Source organism: Zerene cesonia, chromosome 12 (genome assembly GCF_012273895.1).
Source record: "Zerene cesonia ecotype Mississippi chromosome 12, Zerene_cesonia_1.1, whole genome shotgun sequence".
NCBI classification, from domain to species: Eukaryota; Metazoa; Arthropoda; class Insecta; order Lepidoptera; family Pieridae; genus Zerene; species Zerene cesonia.
Window position 1 is genome coordinate 1,658,338 of NC_052113.1, and position 22,578 is coordinate 1,680,915.

Consider the following 22,578-nt stretch of genomic DNA (forward strand, 5'->3'; position numbering starts at 1 on the left):
GATATCACAAACATAGTTTATGGAATCTATTAAACTATGAATTATATTACAATTAAACCAGTAAAAATAAATAAAAAATTATCACAATGGTAATTCAACTTAATTGTCAATATCATTGTCATGAAGATATATATTTAACAATTCCTTAATTAAATTCGTGGTTAATGCAATTTTTGAAGCCAAAAAAAACAGTTACATCTCAATCAACGAAAGAAACTTTAATTTCTTTTCTGCGTATTACAATATTCCGGTGAAGCACAGTTTTATTTCTCCAAACGAGTTTTACGTGACGAGCTAGATAAAAATTCATGTAACAAAATCACAGAATTCCACAACGTTTTTGGGGACCGCGAAATGTTTTTAACCATTTTCTATCTGTGGTGAAAAGGGACATAAATTGTTAGCCGCAATGGTTGGCCGTAAAAAAAGACTAGTTTCGAACTTATGCGAACAGATACCACAAAATTTGCATACTTCAAACGCTCTAACCATATTTATGTGTCAATGTCAAATGGTCTATGCCATTTTTGTTTGATTTTCTGGCTTAAATGAAATTAATTTAAGGGCATTATGCATCTAGTAACAATATGCCAATACTTTCATGAGATGCGGGTGAACTGAGTCCTAGACAGAACTAAACATAACAGAAAAGACATGCAATGTATTAAAATAGTGAGCAAAAACTCAAATATACTTCAGTTATGGAGTATTAAAAATTTTGTAAATGAAATAATATGAAAATATCGATAGTGGGAGCAACGCCTGACCTCTCGGCGCATGATCCCACTTCAGCGATCGAATCTTCTAGAGGTTCTTAGAAACATGGAATGAAAGGAATGGATGAAATAAAATATAATGTTTTTACCTAGGTACATATATTACATTTCTGTTCTTTTGTATTAATTATTTAAACAATAAACCTTTATCTAAATAAATACGTAAGTCTTGCTTATTAGTGGAAAGTCTAAAGAAACTGAATCTACCCTCTCATCATAGTACAATATAGACAACTAGCTGCGCCCCGCGGTTTCACCCGCGTAAGTCCGTATCCCGTAGGAATATCGGGATAAAAAGTTGCCCATATGATATTCCAGATGTCCAGCTGTCTACATACCAAATTTCATTGCAATCGATCCATTAGTTATTGCGTGATAGAGCAACAAACACACATACATCCTCACAAACTTTCGCAAATTTATAATATCAGTAGGATAGTAGGATTAATATTCTTCTAATTTACTTCTATATTTATTGTTACACCGTATCATAATCGCTTACGTACACCACGTTACGATTAATCTCCTGTGCATAGTATAATTCGTTAATACAATTCACTAATACCAACCAATTTACACCAGCACGTTACTCAAACAATATTACAATTAATAATATAAATTAATCTATAGATTGTTAAGTGAAAATCGAGTCATGCTTAGGCACGAATTAGGTCACGCTCGCTCCGAGAAAGTTATAGTATCACAGGAAATCTTCCACAAAACATGTTTAATAATACATATTAACTAAATACATACATTACATTTTATTCTTTGAGAAGAATAAATGAAAAAGCTTAATTTTTTTCTTTCGTTTAGATCGGATTATAAAAAAAATGATATTTAGTTATCAACACCATCACAGCTTTAGATTTTTTTGTTTTTATCGATAGAGGATAGATGGAGCTGGTGGGACGCCTAATGGCAAGCGCTACCACCGCCCATGAACATTTAGACAAGCATAAGGTCCATTGCAGAACTTACGCCTCTAGAAATGGATTGCCGACTTTTTGGGAAGGGATTAAGAAAGGATTAGCGAGAGGAATAAAGGAAAGGACTGGAAAGGGTAAGAAAAAGAATATGGGCCTCCGATGTGATATATTTTAGTTCTTAGAAAAATATTACATCATAATGTGTCATGACACTCGCATTTAAATAGACAAAGGGTCGGTTGCATAATAATAGTGACTTTATCGGCAAGTTTTGCAACCTTTTAGATTGTCAGTGTGATAATCTAATAAACACATTTAGGCATAACCTTTCATGTACATAATGTATTATTTTAACGGATAAAGAAGCTCAACAGAACTTATACAATGCTGGGAAGCAGGTCTGGTACCTCGTTCATCGTTTTTGGTGAGTTATTCATTTATACGAAAAACGCCTGCCTATAAAAATGGGCATATTATAAAACTTATCATAAAAATAATCATTGAATAAAAAAACAAATGAACCAATGTATTACATTTTCTCATTCTTTTTCTATAACATTTATTTATTATAGAACAAGAAGTTTATTAACGGACTTTAACGAAGAATAATTGACATAACGTTCAATTATGTTTCAATTTTACAATATATCAAACTAGAAAAATGTGAAAAATCTGTATTGTTATTTTATAACGTGACCGTTTCATTTTTCAAGTTACTTACGTAGAATATTCCAGAATCCAATCTCATCGGAATAATATAAGAAATCACACTGACACGACTAGATCGATCAGAAAAATTAATCTGAAACGCATTTCTTTCATACTACATAACAATAATTTGAAAAATGTAGTAAAGCCGTAGATCTAAAAGATAGGATTTTGGTACACCATTGGCTAAAAATTCAATGATAATATATACTATTCATATCTTTTATATTTAACAATTATCTATCTTAATACATATAATTCTCGTGTCTCATTGTTAATGTGACTATAAGTGAAAACTATGTATGTACTGGCAGATCAACGTATGCCTTATTAATAAGCGATACTATGTATGTACGTATGTATGTATTATATAAGGTAATTACCAAACACTAACTATAGTTAATACCGAAATTAGAGCAGAAACAGCACACAATTCCATTTCCGTGTACAATCGCAGTAAAAAGCCCGAAATTGAGCAATTATCTATCAAATAAATTCAGGCAATGAGGTCCAGTCCAATCCGATAGATAACCTATAAAACCTAGCAAATGGACGGAATCTAAATCGGCCTGTCGAATCGTATATTTGAGACCATTTCGCCCAATAACTGGGCCTCGAGTAAGTTTTTCGGATACCCTCATAAGATATTTGAAAGATTAGCTATTAGGCAAAGTTTTGGAGAATTTATTTTAATTAAAATAACATTTGTTCAGTTAAACTTAAACGAATAACTCATATAAATATTATATTAATCAGATCTTATGAAATAAAAGCATTACATAATGTAGATAAAATAATATTTGTGTAAGAATTTCTGAGGTGGATTGAAAGAATCATATAGTAAAAAGATCTTTAGTTTTTTGACTCATAAATTAGGCGATCTTTAAATAAGATTTTTATCATTTTTTATGATCAGTAGATACAAAACTGTTTATAAAAAGCAAAGCGACAAGTCTATTTTACATAATTAGCAATAAAAAGTAGAAAGATTAATCAGAAAATTGGAAGAAAACTACTAGAATAGGAACTACTCAGACGTGTGAAACGTGACTTCATCCCGATGGTTCTGCTTAGATAATATATCCAGAAGAAAGTTATATGGTTAAATATAATATACAAGATATTCAATCAGAAATATCAAGTAACTAGCTGTCTGTGATTTCACCCGCGTGAGTCCATATCCCGTAGGAATATCGGGATAAAAAGTTGCCTATATGTTATTCCAGTTGTGCGTCTACGTACCAAATTTCATTGCAATCGGTTCAGTAGTTTTTGCGTGAAAGAGCAACAAACACACACGCATCCTTACAAACCTTTACATTTATAATATTAGTAGTAGGATGATTGTTCGTAAAGTTATAAGGAGTTATTCAGGTGAAGCGTTGAACGTCGAACCTCCGGTAGGATTTCTGGATCGTAAAAGTCGATTTCACTCAGGGTCTGGCCCCTTTGGTATTTAGTTTGAGAGGAACGGACGGGTTTCGTGATTTGTTTGAAATTGTATTTGGCTATTTTCGAGATTAGGTTTTATGTTTGGATATTGGGAGGGATGCTAGAATATATATAGAATACATCTGATTATAATCCAACGTATAAAAACATGGTAACTATATAAAAAACACATAATTGATTAACGTAACAATTTGATACTATCCCAATATTGCAGAATACTTAACTGGTTTATTTTGTTGATTTTAATTATCATTATATAACACTAAGTAGATATAGCGCCATATCAAAACCATACAATGTTGAAGAACTGCGTGTAAGTTTATAACATGATTATTTTAAATGTAATATGTTTTTACGTTGATTTAAAATGTAGAACTCCTTTCTGACGACTCTTCTCTATAGAATCGGTGGTGAATAATTATTTTTATGTACTTTTTTATTATTTGACTATTTAAATGCACTTCTAAACGAAGTCTAGTTGGTTAAATAAATATTTGAGTTTGAGTTTGAAGCACGAAATCTCATCAACATCTAAGACGTGTCGAACAAATGAGTTCCAAGTCAAGCTCATAGTCCATCATGTTATGTTTAAAACCGCACTTATGACTCCAACAAAGCCAATGCTTCATTTACATACGGCCAATCGTCTAGCGAAAGCAATTTAACTTCATTTAGTTATTAAAATGTCATCCTTGCTTGAAAATGATTTAGTTAAAATTGCATGATACTGCACTCGCGATCGCATAAATTTCAATTTCGCTAACACGGTAGGAAAGTTTTTTAAAAACTTTCAGCTGGCTCCCGCGAACTCTGAATTCCCAAGTTTAGTACCATTCGACTTGGGAGGTGCTCCTGAAATTTGTTTTAGGTATTTGAATGTTAATTTTAATTTATTTTTCGAATTTAGGTGAAGCATGCTCCGAGTTTCCTGTACACCAATATTTAGGTCACAATTTCTGTTTTAATGGTATTTTTAGTTCGTAGAAAGCAAATTTGATCAGAACAATCATTAAAAGAATCAAAATATTAACATACTTTACGTTTTTAAATTTATCTATAACATTTTCTTATACCAATTCTCCAAATCATTAAATAAGAACGTAAACTATGTATTTTTACTTTTAAGAAAATATTCCATTTAACCATCCCTATCACAGATTTCCCATACGGAAGACGTCTTCACCAAATGTTCCAATAATTTATGACTTTAAAATTTATCTACGTGGAAGTTCCTAACAAAAATTTGCAATATGTATTCGTACATTATAAATTATATAATATTCACTTATATATTGTTTCACACTAATGTGTGTTTATAACTAATATTTAAGAGTAATTTTATCTAAAGAATTAATAACATTTGGACATCTCGTTAAAAAAATATACGTTTTGCTTTTTTATGCAAGATCAATGGGCATTTTTGACTTTAAAGTTTTTAGATCTCTACAAATATCCAGTTTGTTGGGCATTAACGTAAACTGGAAGGTCTATTTTGTCTAGAATAACCCTGACAAACGAAAGCAACCCTCATTCAGTATCTACTATACTATGTGGTTGAAATTTTTTATCTCCTATGTATTTCTAATAAAGCCATGCCATTAAATCCAACAGTTAGGTACGTCAGAAGGTTGTTGATATTGGCTTCGCGCCAAAGCAGAGATCTTAGCTGTCTAACAGGTTTGAGATAGATTGCCGTAAACAGGTGGAAACGAAGGCTAAAGTGACACTTTCGGTACAAACTCGGCAAGTGAGCTGGCATTTTGTTTATGATATTGTGTTTGCGGGGTTTGCTTAGCCGCTCGCTGTGTACTTAGTGGATATAAAATAAACCAAATAAGCGTTCTTTATATCGTGTAGAAATACAATAATAAAAAAATAACTAAATAGAATATAATATAGATATTGTAAGTGCATTGGATATGAGTACCAAAAACAGATCAATAAATATTTATGTTAGGTAATTTTAAAACCTAATATCTTATATATGAGAACTTATAGATATTAGGCTTCCTATAACATAACACCCACTCACGAAAATATAGACACTAATAATAAGAGCTCGACCGCCTCCTTGGTACAGTGGTTAACGCGTGAGCTTAGAACCGAGGGGTCCTGGGTTCGATTCCCGGTGGGGACGGGACAAAAAAAAAACGTCTCGGTCTGGCAGGACACAGAAGGCTGATCACCTACTTGTCCATAAAGAAAATCGATCAGTGAAACAGATGTATATCATCTGCCCCATACCCCACTAGGGGACACGGGACTTCACGGAATAATCTGAGCTATGAATTCAAAACTTAAAACTATTATAATCATCCACAAAAAGTTGAACAGCCTTAAATAAATTATCTCATTAAACAGCATAGGAAGCAATCACTCAGCCCAAGTACATAGCTCTCTTCGCTGTGACGTATCTTCCTTACGTAAACGCAAGGTGGACTGGCTCGTCGCCAGATTTAACAGTTATTGTGTGGGGAAACAAATGTTCAAATCCACTTGACCGATTCTGGCGATTGTTTTGGAAGACAGACTATTAATTTGAGGCTTAAACTGAGCGTGTGCCAGCGGCGAAAGCTGATTAGAAATGCGCTCCGATTTTATGAATTGTGCACTGTTTTTCAAATTTTAGAAGCGATTTTATCAGCGGAAGCTCTTGACTGACAAATGTTGCTATTCCAACAAACATTTAATATTATCAGATAGGTTAGTTACAAAATACGGTAACGTATTGAAGGTAATTTTGGAGTGGTGAGGGTATGGAAGATACTTACTGTATTCGTTAACGTAGCCATTGGTAGGAAAAGTGAAGAGTATAAAATACTATCTCTACAGCACTCAGTAATCAATCACATTACGCCAATATCCGAATAGAATGCACTGAATCGGCAATCATATTTGCATCCTGTATACATCATTTGTACTATTACAGAATATTTTTTTACGTAATTCGTTATTCTCCGCTATAACTATATCAAAAGTTTTACAAGGGCGTGGCCATGATATATGTGATTTCAGAGTGATTTTCTTTCCAAAAAATATAACGATTATTATTAGCATGTTTAAGTTAATAAAAGATTTGAACGTATACATTATTTAAAATGCTGATAAAAAATAACTCAAACATTTAATGTATTGTTTACATACTTTAGATAAGGTCTTAAGCTATGACTATCTGTTGTATTTAAGAAATGCCAAGTGGGGCCTAGTTACCCTTGATAGATTATATTGAACTTATTTTAAACGATCGTATTATAAAATACCAAGCTTTAAATAAGACAATTACAAAATTCACGATGTCCAAAAAAAATCAGGAACATTTAAATACGAGAAAGTAAAACACGCAGATTTATAACGAAGAAAAAACACCTCCAGATATTTATGACAACCGAAATATTAACGCAACAAATAAAAGTCAATACGAAGGATGTAAAATTCATGAAATCGAGCCGCCAGGAGCAGAGCGCAATAAAAATTCCGATATGAATGAAAAATCAAATTATTTTAAAGGGTGCATTTCGTATGGGGGTATAACTCAGGAAACGGCCATTCGGAATCCAGCCTCGGTCATTTCACCCTAACAATTAGTCTCTGCAGCTGGCATATATACGTAAAGGCAGAATTATTTGATCCAATAAAATAATTGGCCGCCATAATAATCATTCACGATAACGAACAAATTATATTCTCGTCTGCGAAATGAACGCATGTTTAATTTACGTTTAAACTGTTTTATTAAATGTAGATAAACAGTGATTGGGGTGTTAACCATTCGTTTCATTATGTTATTTCCATTTTGTGTTTCTGCACGTGATATTTTATTTATAAACGTCAACGCCAAACGTCATAATGAAGAGTAAACAAACATTTTTTTTTTTGTTTCATTTTCCTTATATGGTACATTATGCATTATATGGGGATAGAAATATAACAGCTTGAGAAGGAAAGAGGTTAAGCAAAATAACTCTATGTAGCAGTCACAAATTAACTTTCGTTAAAATTATTAGACATCGACATACATTTAGAAATTACAGCCCTTTTAACGGATTTTAAACGCGATTTATTCATTTTATTAGACACGGGGAGACCACGATCAAGTGACCTCGCACGCTGTAAAGTGTTCGAAACGTCGGGTTAATAATATAATGAATAAATCGCGTTTAAAATCCTTTAAAAAGTCTTTAATATGTAAGACTCGCATAAACTCATTCAAATATCAATATCATAGATTCATAGATCCTTTGCGTAACTTTATTAATTCACATTTATGCAGTGTAAATTTCATATGCGGTGAGATTTCTACAAGAAGTCTAGTTAGTGAATAAATGCTTAAATTTGAGTTTAAGATAGTTTTCTAATTGATGCCGAATCTGTTTCGCAGCGCATAAATAACATTTACATTCCCTAGTATTTTCAGTCTCCCCGTGACCACGCTCGCTGTAAAGTGTTCGATACGTCGGGCTAATAATATAAAGAATAAATCGCGTTTAAAATCCGTTTAAAAGTTTTTGATTTCTAAATTTACTTTCCCTTATTTCTAATACAATAGAAATTATACGTCACTCCTGTTATCTTACACGCCGTGACAACACAAGGTGCAGTATACCGCCACCTGAGTCCTTTGGCCCATAAACATCGTTGCGTGTTGCGTGCAAGTCATAAGCGGTAGCGATAATTACTCTCGAACCTCTTATTTAATATTTGTGAAGTTCATTTTTGAATCGTCTTAAATTTTTAGTTTTCATAATGACTCCCTAACTTTTTTGGACTTCATCAATATACTATAATTTAATATACATGTATTATAATTGAATTTTAATATAACTGTCATGTTAATGGTGTGAACGACTATAAAATATTCCATTTTCGAAATACAACTCAAGAACTTTCGCTTATTCCAATACATTAGAAATTGTACGTCATTCTTGTTATCTTAGAGGCCGTGACAACAAGGCACAGTTTGCCGCCACCTGAGTCCTTTGGCCCATAAACAAACGTTGCGCGTTGCGTACAAGTCATAAGCGGCAGCAAGAACTGAATTTTTTATATAATTATAGAAGAAGCTAAGTGAGATTAGTAACATCTATAATGAATTAAATATCTTCGACATTGCATTTTTTAAATTTACTTTAAAAATAAACTATTTATATTGTACTCTATGACGTATACTAGACTAACTTCTTAGTACAAATTTTTTAATGCATTAAATGCGGTACAATAAATATCTGCATAGATAAAAATACTTAATGCATCTTCCATGGGCCTATAGCAATTTGTATCGAGCGTATCAATGTAAACGAACTACAATTTATCATTAACTTAGGGTTATTGTACATTAAAATCTTTATATCAATAAGAAAGAAGATGTGATGCCAAAGTTTATTGATTTAATATTAACAAATGCTATAGCAAAAAATTATTGTTTCTAAAATGGTACCAAATGACAACAATTTCCTATCAAAAACAAAGACCAACAATCAGTGGAAAACCCAGAGAGAGTCGAGTATAAAAATTAAAACAAAAAAAGCAGTCGCATTGAAAAACTATTTTAGGACGACTTAATTACATTTTAACCCGCTTAACCTGTGTTTCTAACAGGTAAAAAATTGACAAATATTATATTCATGACCAGCAAGGTTACCGATGTAGCTCGTGACTCAAAGTTTATATCTACCCGCATTAAAAGTTGAAATAATTAAAAAACATATGCACCGGTCGTTGGCTTATGATGTACGGAGAAACTTGAATAACTTTGCATCATTTACGAATCTTTCTATGTCATATAATAAATATCAATGAATAAAAAAATACATATAACATATAATACATATAACATATAAAAAATACATATGTATAATATATCGTAATACCGCCATCTGCTATCCACTTTCACCGAACTTTAATTGGCATTACTCCAAAACCGAAACAAAACAATGGCGTGCTCTATGATAGCATAGAAAGCGCGGTGTGAATTATATGGCCGTCACACGATGATACTTTAATATGTCTTATCTTTGTGGATTTACTTGTATATACGTGTAGGCTGACGTCACACGATTACTCTAAATTGAATATGTCCCAATGTTTGCGAAACAGCAAAGATCTATAAAATTACCTACTTCGTTTTGTGCCTTTATTACAAATGAAGAAAAAAAACATCCCATTAGGACCTCTGTAATAGGCGGCTTTTAATAAAAAGAATACCAAACATTAAAGCAAGCGAAGAATTCATTTTAATAGATAATTGAATTTGCTCCGCATATTATTTTACTTAGAACACAATAAAATATTTATTTAATCTACATATTAAAAAAAAGCTCCACCTGCCAACCGTTAGGTTACTGTATTCGTTAAACCAGCAACAGCTAAACTAACCAGCAACATCCATTATAAGAATTCACATACAAAATTTCTCCGAAAAAATTTCCTACAACATGCTGTCTATCTATCAATCAATGTTACGTTCTAATTTGTAGATGTTTTTCGGTAACAGACACACACACGTTTGAAAAGTAAAATTTGCTTATTCGCTTTTTACAATCTTTTATCATAACACTATTTCTTTTATATCAGATCATTTAACGTTAATGTGAAAGAGACAGCAATAGTTTAATCACTTATTTACCGATCTGATACTTAATATTATAATACTCATTATAATATTTACTTATTTAATATTGAGTTTAATAATACTGAGCATATAAATATACTCCGTAGTATTTTGCCCGTGCAGGCAAAGGTAATTCCCACGGGAATGAAAAAAGTATATCAGAATCAAGCTATCTATTCCCTTTTTTTATATTTAATTAGCGATCCACCCCAGCTTCGCGTATATAGCAATGATAACAATGATATTCAGACTTGGGAGCGTTTTGGACATAGGTTCAGGATTTTTTATGCATTGAAGCAAACTCTTTAGTTTAATATTATAAGTATAGAAGAAATTTGTACTTCTACATATTTATAATATGTACAAATTATCATTTGATGTTATATAATTATGAATGTTTGTTACTCTTTCACGCAAAACTCACTAATTTCAGTCAAATTTAACTCAAAACACATTATCTTCAAAATAAGCTTTTTATCCGAGTACCAATAAGGCCAACAAGGGGCTAAATGTGTAATCATTCAGTGAATAATGAATCTATACGGTCGGGCTTAGCTCTGTATATCTATAGCTACATTTTACAAGTTCAAGAATTGTACAAAATGAGTTTTTTCCCGTATATTTCTCTGTTATTTTTAATTGTTGCTTACGTCCTCGACTGGCGTTAAGCGGTTTTCGCATTGTGCATAACATTTAGATTTAAAATTGCACCTTTAACATTTCGCGTGAACAAGATTTCAGGTGGTGATTAAAATTGTAGCATTCACCGGGATTTTACTTTGTAATGCAGCATTTATTAGTATTTGTTCGGCGGTATTTGGCAGGATTTGTGGCTCAGTTGATTATTTATACGGTGTAAAGGTCGGTGAAAAGAGAAGTAAAGACACTCGTGTTAAAAATGCTATTATAGACAATGACTATCTTGTATCTATTCGTTTTAATTTATATTAACCTCGACTTAACGATTGAATTATCTCAATTGTTGGTAAACGTATAACAGAAAAGGTAAAAAATGTTCTATAAAACATGAAATAATGTTTAAAATTAAAAATGTACATTCATAACCCAAGCGAGATTCACACAAAAATATAGGACAGTGTGCGTAATACTAAGATAATGTCACAAGAGACGCAAACTCACAGCGTCATAAAAGTTCATTAGCCGTTGCATCTTTCATTAAATTATAATACGGCTACGAAAAAAGGGGAAGAATCAATCAATAATCGAAACACGGCTGAATAACGTGACGTTCCAATTAGTGGGACTCCCAAAACTTAATTGGTGGTGTTTCATTTGTTTATTCATCAGCTCCAATCGGAATCTGGTCAACAGTTTGTGTGGAGTGGGCGGTAATGGAATTTTTGTTACAGTCACTAATTGTGGACTAAATTTATTGCATTTTTAATGCGCGGCATGCTAATAAAGGTAACTGGGCTAGGAATATCTGTTATTTTAGTGTAAATTGTGTTTGTATATTTATGAATAGGTAACGATTACAATTTTTTTTTAGATTTTTTGTTATTACTGTGATATTTTAACCGTAGAATACGTCAAGATATTTCAGATGCTAACCGGAATTCACACATGGATATCAAGATTCCTGTTTTATCCCAAGGGAGCATTTGATCGGGATAAAAATCCTATCACTTAAGTCAGCTCATACCCTGTCTGTATACCAATTTTTATTAAAATCTGTTCAGTAGTTACAGGGTGATTGACGGATAAACATCCAAACAAACAAACTTTTACATTTATAATACGGCTAATGTGATAGTGTGATTTCAATTAGACCAAGACTAATAAGTAATTTAATCTTGTATTTTTATATTTATTTTGAAATGAAATGTAATATCCCTTACACAGTATCACTACATAGTATAAAACAAGTCGCATTCTATGTCCCTATATTTGCTTAAATCTTTAAAGCTAAGCAACGAATTTTGATGGGGTTTCTTTTAATAGATAGGGTTATTCGAGAGGAAGGTTTATATGTATAATAACATCGACTAAGCTACCCCGAAATAACGCGTGCGCGGCCACGGCCCAAAAGCTAGTACAAAATAAAAAGCGTGTAAAAAAGGTAAACCCAAAGAGATAACTCTCCATTTCAAATAAAAAAACATCATTCGCATTAATATTCCTATTAAAACATAACATCCCAATTCCCATCTAAATATTAAAAAGGGGTAAAATAAACGAACGGACGTTGAAATATGCAAACACACAGATATCATAATTAAACGAGCACACAAACAAAGGAAGAATTGTAAACACGAGACTAATACCTGATTTAAAATTAAGGGATTCCTTAGCTGAAAAATATGTTCTATTAATGACAGAAATGAGATTTTGTTTGTACATTTTTAAATAATAGCTTTATGCCCGCGGCTTCGATCGCGTAGACATAGGCAAGTAGCCAATATTACTGTCTAGTTTTCTATCCCCAATTTCCTCTTCTCTCTCCTCTCTATAATAATGATATGATGCTTGCGTCTGTTACGATTAACACGCCGTTGCCACGGGAATTAAAGATAACCAAACAAACACACGTTCGATCTTATAATATTGGTAAAATTTAAAGATACGTGGTCCTTTCGGCCTCGAAAGCAATCAAAGTATTTCATTAAAATATAATCCATATTAATTTTCACATTTATATTAACAAATAATATAAAAATAAACGGTAGTGAAAAGAAAATAAAACTGTTTTGATTGAGTTGAAAGGCCATTTATATATCATGTAGTTGTTTTTACAACGATTTTCCCAGACCCTTCTCAATTGTTTATAAACATTTCTATTTGTATTAAATGTATTCTTACTTGTTTTTCGTCTGTATAGATTTTGACGTGACAACGTCTTAAATTAGGTTGCGGCTCGGAGGCATTCATGAAAAAGTGTAACGCCCGGTAACGTTACGATGAGTCACCGAACTATGATCGGTCCGCTGCGCGCGCAGCACTAGAGAATTAGGCGCATTGAATCGGCGCGTGCTTGTGTCTCTGTCTCTGTCTTTTTAGTAAACAAAATATATCTTCTATAGTTAAAATTTGTGCAATTCTTATTTTCATTCAATTCCTTGTTTCTATTGTGCAATTTAATAATATTCATATCAATAAATATTCTGCCGAGAAAAAGACGTTGTCACGTAAAATCTTCGCCCGTAAAACCGACTTTACAGACAACCATTTTTTAATCGTTTTAGTAAATATATACTATTAGTCAACATGCGACAAGCTACATTCATTTAGACTAATTTTTAACTACATCTGTTTTAACTAACTTTCGATTATAAAATTATTTTTTATTTTCCTTATAATTTAGGGCATTATAATTGGATTGCGATAATATCATGTTCAATTTAGAAAAAACAGAAGAATAAAAGAGGTTAGAATGTCAGGTAAAAAAAGTAAAAATTTCACGTTATTATCAATACCATGATAAGAATGTGATGGAAGATATTAGACGCGGCCAGAAAACTGACATATATAGATATACTACTTACTTTATATTCTATTTAAAAATTACCTTCATATATCTCAAAGCGATTCAAACTATCGCAAACCGCAAGGGACCGTGCGAATAACCGAAGAATTCAGTTAAAGAAAACATCTAAAACATTTCTTCGAGATCGTTCCGAATTTCACTGATATTTCACTGGTCAAAGGGAATAACTGTGAAATCCCCTGCGACGGTTATTGAGTTGCGTTTAAGCTTTGACTTATAAGGCTTCTCGAAACTTCTCCTAACGTTTAGAGCTTACGTCAGTCAGAAAGGCTATCTTAATTGTGCGAGAAATACGCAACAAACAATTAATTATATAAAATGGAATTGGGTTGTTTGTTGAGCTTTGTATTACATTGTGTTTTATAAATGTATAAATAATGTACTTATATACGATAGAATGTATTGTAATAATTTAAAATTAAATTTATGATGTAGTCAAATTGAATAGTGTGGGATATTTAAAATACATTAATATTTATATGTGTGACTTGCTAAAATATGGCTAAAAGTTTTGTATAGTACACAATTTCCCTTCTATAAACACACGTAGCGGCCCATAAGCTGACCTTATTTCTCTTGAAATCATTACTTATGAGAAGTTTTTGAAAGAATAGAAAAAATTTGATCACGAGGCAGGATTCGAACCTTGCCTAACCGTAGCAACGCCTAGCCTCTCGGCCACCCGTGATCCTGCCACAGTAATCGAATTTCTTCTACTCTTTCGGTTTCATGTGCCTAAGGGGCACCCCACGAACACCCCACTCTTTCAAAAACTTCTCATTTATAAAGCATTTCAATGCTATAAAACTAAAAATTAAATCATTACTTATATTATTAATGCGAAAGTGTGTTTATTCATTTGTTCGGTTTTCTGTTCATGTCACAGCGGAGCTACCTTACCGTAGGTACCGATTTCAAATGATGAATGAATTGAGATGAGTGGGTAGCGCTTACAGCTATTATATAAATTCTTTTTTCGCTTTTGAGTGGTTTTGAAGTTGATTAAATTTTTGTTAAAATTAATTATGAACGTCAATAATCATCATTCACCTTTTCACGTGATTTCATAACAAAACCAGCAATATAAAGCGTACTAGAACGTAATATAAGATAAAAAGGAATTGCGAACGAGCACCGACAGTCCGCAAACAGGTGCGCCGTGGATATGGGTGTTGATGTTCTGATTTACATACATAAAGAACGTTATAACACGATTATGCTGCTTGATATGAACTCGCTATATTTGTTTGCGATATATCGTTGTTAGTTGATGTAATATGAACTCTGTCATGTAATATTAAGGTAGTAATTCAAATGGTAAATAAAGTGTTAATAATTGTCTTGTTATCAAACTATGTATGAAAATTGTCATGTAAATAAACTACTTTAAGTTAAGGAACAACGAGTTCTCCTGACATTTCTTTTAACTTTCTAGGTAGGGTCCCTACTACTCTATATTCTATAAAATTATATATACAATTTTTTTTACTAGCTTCCTTCTGCGGCTTCGCAAGAATTCACTTGGGAATGAGACGTTTCACCGCGGCAAGAACTAGCTCCTAACTCCTTATAAAATCGCCTTGTCGTGACATGAAAGATACAAACAAACACACTTTTGCATTTATTATACTAATTAGCATTGACGTTGTGTTGCTACGTCAAAAATAATATTAAGGATGACAAAGATATCGACAAAATATCGTGTGATATCGATTGACGTAGTTTAATTGTTAAAATCTGATTATTGCGCTAGAAAGACTCTCATTGGGGTAATAATATCAGTTAATTAATATCGTGTTTTGTTTAAGTAATTCTATATTGTGTATTCAATGTTTATTATAGATGAAATTATGAATATATTTTGGAACGGGTATTTATAAGTTCAGAAAATGAACTAATGTAAACAGTTTGTTATATTACAAAAAACGTTATCCGTAAATACTGATTTTATATCTTACCTCTGTCCCTTGAACCTTCAGCTTCATATGGTCTTCTCGGGTGGTCTTTCCGTCTTTCCGCTTCTTCCAGCAGTAGCCGTCACGCCTGTACCGGACCTTCTTACGACTGTAGAGCAGCATTGAACCGCTTTTTGGCCTATAAAAAAGAATCTATGTAATTGCTGAGTGCAACAAGGTAACCTCTTTTAGTATTAGGTCTTTAAATAGGTCTTTATTTAAAGATTTTTGAGACTTATTGATGTTTTCGTAAGTGTTGCGTCCAAATTATAGACACCGTGGTTAATATGTTGACCGAAAATACAATGAAGCGTAAGGTCTTATCACTTCTAGACACGTGTCAAAAGTAAAAAAAAATCTCATTCACACGCAGCAGTCATCTTATTTGTTATCATTTAAATCTTATTTATTATCAAGAATATGTATCTCAGGAAATCAATTTGTAATATGACGAAAGATATCCAATATTTGAATGGTTATTTAAAACTAATCTTCAATTCAGATATAAGATTACATACGAGAGATTTAATACCACAAAATGAACTATAAAATTTAGTACACTCATACATCAATTATAAGCTCAAACAAATTATATGAATGTAAACTTTGGCGTATACAATAATACTAAGTCCACAACCACATATAACGAAACGGCAATACAAAAATAATTCAGTCCAAATATAATCCAAAAGGCCTAATCGGATTCCAAACATCAGGTCATTCAGAAAACAAAGGTTCGCACGACCAACTGGATTATAACGGAATGGAGTTGGCAACGAATGTTCTAGAAAAATTCACAATCTAACTGATACGGGCTGAAACGACGCCAAATCAAAACGGGGAGCGATGGGATCCATCTGTATGTGTCGGTTAGCTAATTTAGCTTTAAAGTTTCCTGGTTTTTATTGATTATAGTATTAGGTTTTGTAACCACGAGACAACTATATCATTTATAAGGGAAATGATAAGTCGATATTACGTTGCTATTATAAAGTATATATTGGTGGAGCATAACTATAATTTTTGAGGTCATTTCAGTGGTACCCAAGACTAGCGCGGTCATACAAGCAAACTCTTCAGCTTTACACTATTTGTTAGATTCTTACATATACATACAAGTTTTTTATTCAAAGAAAAAATTTTCTTTTCGTTATAAAGTTAATTATAAAGTTAATTCTCTCTTTTAGTACAAACTATATGTCATAATATGATATTCTAGTCCAATTGGAAATTTTAATAATGAAAAAAACCGTCTAGAAAAGACTGTAAAATCACAAAGCTTAGTTTTCTATTTAGGTCGAGATCAGATGGCTCGAGCAGATTAGAAAATCTTAGCACTCCCATCCTTATCCATCCTACTTTCAGAAATTCACTTTCCGAAAACATTTATAGGATTTTAAGTTATTCTAATAAAATTTTAACGCTTACAATATGTGTACGTTTATAAAATAAAGTCGATATACAACTAATACACAATTAACAAGCGATTCATGATTCGATTTAATTTTTTTAGCTTCACCTGTATCTTTGCGTACATAACCTCCATTTTGACCCACTTGAAAGACACTGATCAAGGATAGGTGATTAGAACATTTTCATGATCTTGTCCTGATTAGGATTGTCAGCGTTAAATAACCTTCTATGTATATCAAATATAAGAGCAAGTGAGATAATACATTTGATAACGTGTTATAACGAAAGTGCATCTCGTTATTAAATTAATTTAAATTATGAAAACAAAAAAAACTACCGTAAATAACTATTTCTTATTATATTTATGTTATTATAATTAATACTATTTTAATCCTAAAATATTATATTATGCTGCATAAGTAACAAAAAAAGATTGTTTAATATAAACGACATGACTTTTTGCCTTATACCTAAGACCGTTCCTCTAAACCTCGATCTGATACTTTTAGAAATTAAGACCTTTTAACGGACTTTAAACGCGATTTATTCATCATATAATTTAACCCAACGATTTGAAGTACAGCGAGGGAGGTCACAGGGAGACTGAATATCTCTAATACTCGCGTAAAATCAAACACAAGAAAATACTCTTATTAACTTTAAACGCAATTCGAAAATCATTCTAGAGAATTTAATTTTTCAGTCACCGTAAACAAATCCCATTCAGTAACGCTAACCGCTAAGCCCAGCTTTTAAACATAACACGCGATTAATTTAAGCTATAAAGCCCTGAAAAATACGATCGCGCAAAGTAACATATCATCCATTAATAGAGAGGAATCCCCTTGGCTGGAAATGGGTCGTGGTCATTAGAGGTCTACCTATGTAACGTTATGTAGATGCTATCGCTGTATCGTTATATAACAGATTCGGTTTTTATATTACATGCGTGGTTCTTAATAGATTGGCTTACATGATAAATAGTAGTTGGATAAGCGTGTATAAGGTTTTTATGTTTAGAAAGGACATTCTGTTTGCATAAAATTAGCTGTTCATTATGGCAATCTTCGGCGAGCTCTTTACTCTTAATAACACATGACATCCTTCCTGCTAATATTATAAATGCGAAAGTTTGTAAGGATGTGTGTGTGTTTCTTGCTCTTTCACGCAAAAACTAATGAACTGATTGCAATGAAATTTGGTACGTAGATAGATGGACAACGGGAATAACACATAGGCAACCTTTTATCCCGATATACCAAAGGGATACAGACTTACGCAGGTGACTTGCGCGGACCGCAGCTAGTATTTATATAAAAGTCAAAAGGTCAACATCGAATGATGACTTAACTTATAATAATTATTTTCTATAATAAACTAGACCGCCTATTAATTGTCAGAACTAAACCATTTAAATTTGGTCATAGCAGGCTTTCAGTACATAGGTAACATTTTATCCCGATATTCCTACGCGATACGGACTTACGCAGGTGAAACCACGGGGCGCAGCTAGTTTTTTATAAACTACAGATGAAATGGAAACGGTCTTAATTTTTGAATCTACATCGACCTAACCAACCAAAAGCGTTCTCGTACTTCGTAATGTGAAACAAACCATCCATGGTTACCCAACTATTGTCAAACCAAACGCCTATTCGTAATCTTTGTCAATTGACAAACAACTAACGACATCCCATATAAAATAATGAGAGTAAAAGTTTCTCTGTCTATCTGTCTTGGATGAATTGTACGAAGATAGTTTTAGAGCTGAGAAAGGACATAGGTTTTATGCCGGAATACCTACGGAAATGATAACTACGCGGGTTTTCCTTTGACGTGTACGAAGCCGCGGGCGAAAAGCTATAAAAAGATATACGCAATTTGTGCCCCAGAAAAGTATTTAAAATAAAGTATAGATAGTACTTACTGCTGCCACGATCTAACATAATTTGAACGACACACCTGTCAATGGGAATTACCGTCCACAACTATCTCAAAGAGGGTTTGGTAGTGCCGTGTTTGTGTGACACATGAAACTGCAAATATTCCAACATCACATGAGCTATCGTAAATTATAGCAGAATGCGATATGGAAGGATTACAGTTGTTTAAAGAAAACTCCTTAACTTTAGTTGCTCGTAGCCTTTGTTTTTTTATCTAAATTATATGGTTACCTTTAATACATTTATTTAATACTTTATTGCACACACAAAAGATAAAGAAACAGAGTATGTTCTTTACATAGAATAAAAGAAAAACTTGTTTAAATGGCGGTCTTATCGACAGGTAGCGATCTCTTCCAGAATACCATATGCTTTGCGTAAGGTGAGCAAAAAAAAATACTTTTATCTATGGTTGGTTGCCCATATGTAAGTGCTAGGTAAGAAATAGAAATAGTAAATAATAAAGTAAATTTAAAATGAAATAAACCTACATTTTAACAAATTTTAGCGCACAGTTTTCCCATCACCAAATGTACAATTTTCTTCAACGCTCAAATCTATTTAGAGGAACTAACGTGAATTACCACGTTATGCCATACATGTTCCATTACAGCCAACTCCTAACAAAATAATTCGATTATCCTCGCTCGTGAGCCAATTACCAATAATATTTCTCATTAATTTCGCTTGCGTTTCACAGCTAATCGTGTGCATCACACTAAACGAAGCACGGTTGCCAAAAGACCGGGTGAAATTGACCAGACTAATGTTACCTCTATTACTTAATGGTTAGAGTTCATTTTTATTCGACGTATTAAGTTATAGCTGATAAAATTACGTTTAACGATTCTTGTGGGCGTTCAATTGAGCTATAAGCAGAGGTAAGGATAGGTATTTCCTTGGAGTGTCCATAATTTCAGCCCCGCTGTAGCACACACAATTTTCAGATTTATTAAAAGGGGCAAAGTTTCATTTTCTCACAGAGAGCTTTGTCCAGTTCTAATTCCTCAGCACGTCAATTGTCTAAACTGCAATTAAACACATCTCGTTCGAGTCTCGGGTAAGCATGAATAAAAATTTAAAGCAAGAATGCAATTATAGCCAACAAACGTCCATTGACGCATCGTAAAAAAAACTAACATTGGCTTGATTTATACGTTCAATACGCGATTTATTAGTCGGCGAAAGCCATGTATCTGACGCGCATTCAGTTTTAACGACATAGAGGAAAATATTGCGTAGTGGATGCTATATGGCGCGTGTAGTGGATGACTGATTGTTCCATGTTATTACGGTTACTAAGCGAATAGACAATGGTTCTGTGTTTATTGGTGCCGAAATGTATTGGTGGTTTGGATGGACGCAAGCATAGAATGGACGTGTAGACTGTAGGTATCTGTTAGAATTTTACACGGTAGGTTATTGTTTTGATTTGAAGTAATAACATCAGGAATATGGTACTACAATTATGATAAATGCTACATCATTGCTTTTATTCTTAATATAATATAATACTTATAATTCGCCTTATATTTTTCGTTCCTTGTTGTCCTCTCAGTAAGCTAAAACAGTTCCTAACTCAGAATTATTAGGGTATATACAAAATTACAGATCTGTTTGGTAGTAAAGTTATTCATACAAAAACATGTAGTTCATATTTTTATGCGCTCCATGAATTTCGTAGGCCGTAAGTCGTAGACGCTGTAGCATTTGTGACTATTCGTAGGCAGCTACGTATTGCCTAAGTCCGCCAATAAGATCATAACATAAGATATGCTCCCTACAAAATACAATTGAAGAAATATAAATATTAAAATAATGAATATATTGATACAAAAAGCTATCATTTATGATTTAAGTTATCTCACTTTTACATTTAGTAAAAATATTTTATCCGCCGGCATTTGTGTCTCGTCGATATTTTTATATTTCCGCATCAATTTTTCGATCCTTTTCCACATATTTTTATGACCAAACCAAAATCTGTGTCACTATCGTTAGCACCTGCCGTCACTGCGACAACCACGGATTCAAAAATAAGCCCTAAAAATATTGAAAAAGCGGTTCAAAATCGGGGCGATTGTAAAAAAATCAAAGTTCGCACTTGATGAATGGCTCGGTGAGACGTCTTTACGAGCTCCTATTTGTTTGGCGCGCAGAGATTAACCCGGCTTGTACTGATCCGTGCTCACTCGAGATACAACTGCTTCTGTGGGAAAATAAACGACAACGACCATTTGAAAATAGAATTCGGTTTTTAAATTTTAACGCGGAACCAAATCGACGTTCGATTTTTAAATATTTAACGGAATTTCGCTTCGTTGTGATTTGTGTTTAATTACTAATACTGATGTTCTTAAATTCAATAATTTAACATTCCTGTTTCTTACATTCTTCTTTTTGCTATGTACTTACTTATTTGCTTATATTTTATAAATACATCTTCTTAATTCATTGCAGATCCAATTGTGATCGAATATCAAAGTTATAGTGCTGCATACATAGCAGATATTGATAAGTTAAAAATTGCAAAATTGTTTATTTTGTATTGTATAAAATGACACTTGGAAGTTTTCTATAACCAGTTTTTTCGGCCAGTGAAGAGATAGATATGTTATGCTTCAACACTATATGACTGTTATCACAATTTTAAAGAACGTTTGTTGTATTATAATACTAACGAATAGTTGCAAATAATCTTGCTACATTAAAAGAGATGCGTAATACGTGACCCAATAAATTTCGGGTAGTGATTTATGGCCGCAGCCGAACCCAGGCGTAATATGGAAAATGCAAATACTGAAACTAATGAGGCCGTCGAGAACATTAACAAAAACTTAGCTAAGCATGCGAAACGCTATAATCGCATGATCAAACACCAATAAATCCTTGATTCCTAACAATTTCGCATTTCGGCTCAGCATTTATCGTTTAAAAACGTTGAAATTACAGAGTATAGCCGTGGAACTTGTAAAATACTGAATAAATATCTCAATCGGTATGGAGTAAATTATGCGAGCCGCACACGAAACGCCGGCATTTTTGTACAGTTTAATTATCACAAGTTTGGCCTTTTTTGATTTTATTGCCGGGGTAGCACGCATGGCGTACGGTTGTGTAGGTTTATGGCATCAGCAGGGCGACGCTTTTGTGCTGACAGATTCGAGTTCTTGTGTTTCTTAAATGTATGTCATTTGTTTAACTAGCTGACCCGAGCGACGATGTCCTGTCGTGCGAACTGGTAACTTGTTTCAACTCATGCGAGTTGAAATAGACGTTGAGTTTAGTAT

At 32.9% G+C, this 22,578-nt stretch overlaps 1 protein-coding gene across 3 annotated transcripts in view; it reads right to left on the minus strand.

The window, feature by feature from the left end:
- Positions 1-22,578, minus strand: part of LOC119830890 (calmodulin-binding transcription activator 2) — a 165,092-nt gene that overhangs the window by 30,785 nt on the left and 111,729 nt on the right. For all 3 annotated transcript variants that reach the window (XM_038354076.1, XM_038354075.1, XM_038354077.1), the window contains exon 5: positions 15,936-16,071. In XM_038354076.1, the coding sequence (XP_038210004.1) occupies positions 15,936-16,055 (120 nt within the window). In that variant the 5' untranslated portion in view covers positions 16,056-16,071. The remainder of the gene's footprint in view (positions 1-15,935; positions 16,072-22,578) is intronic.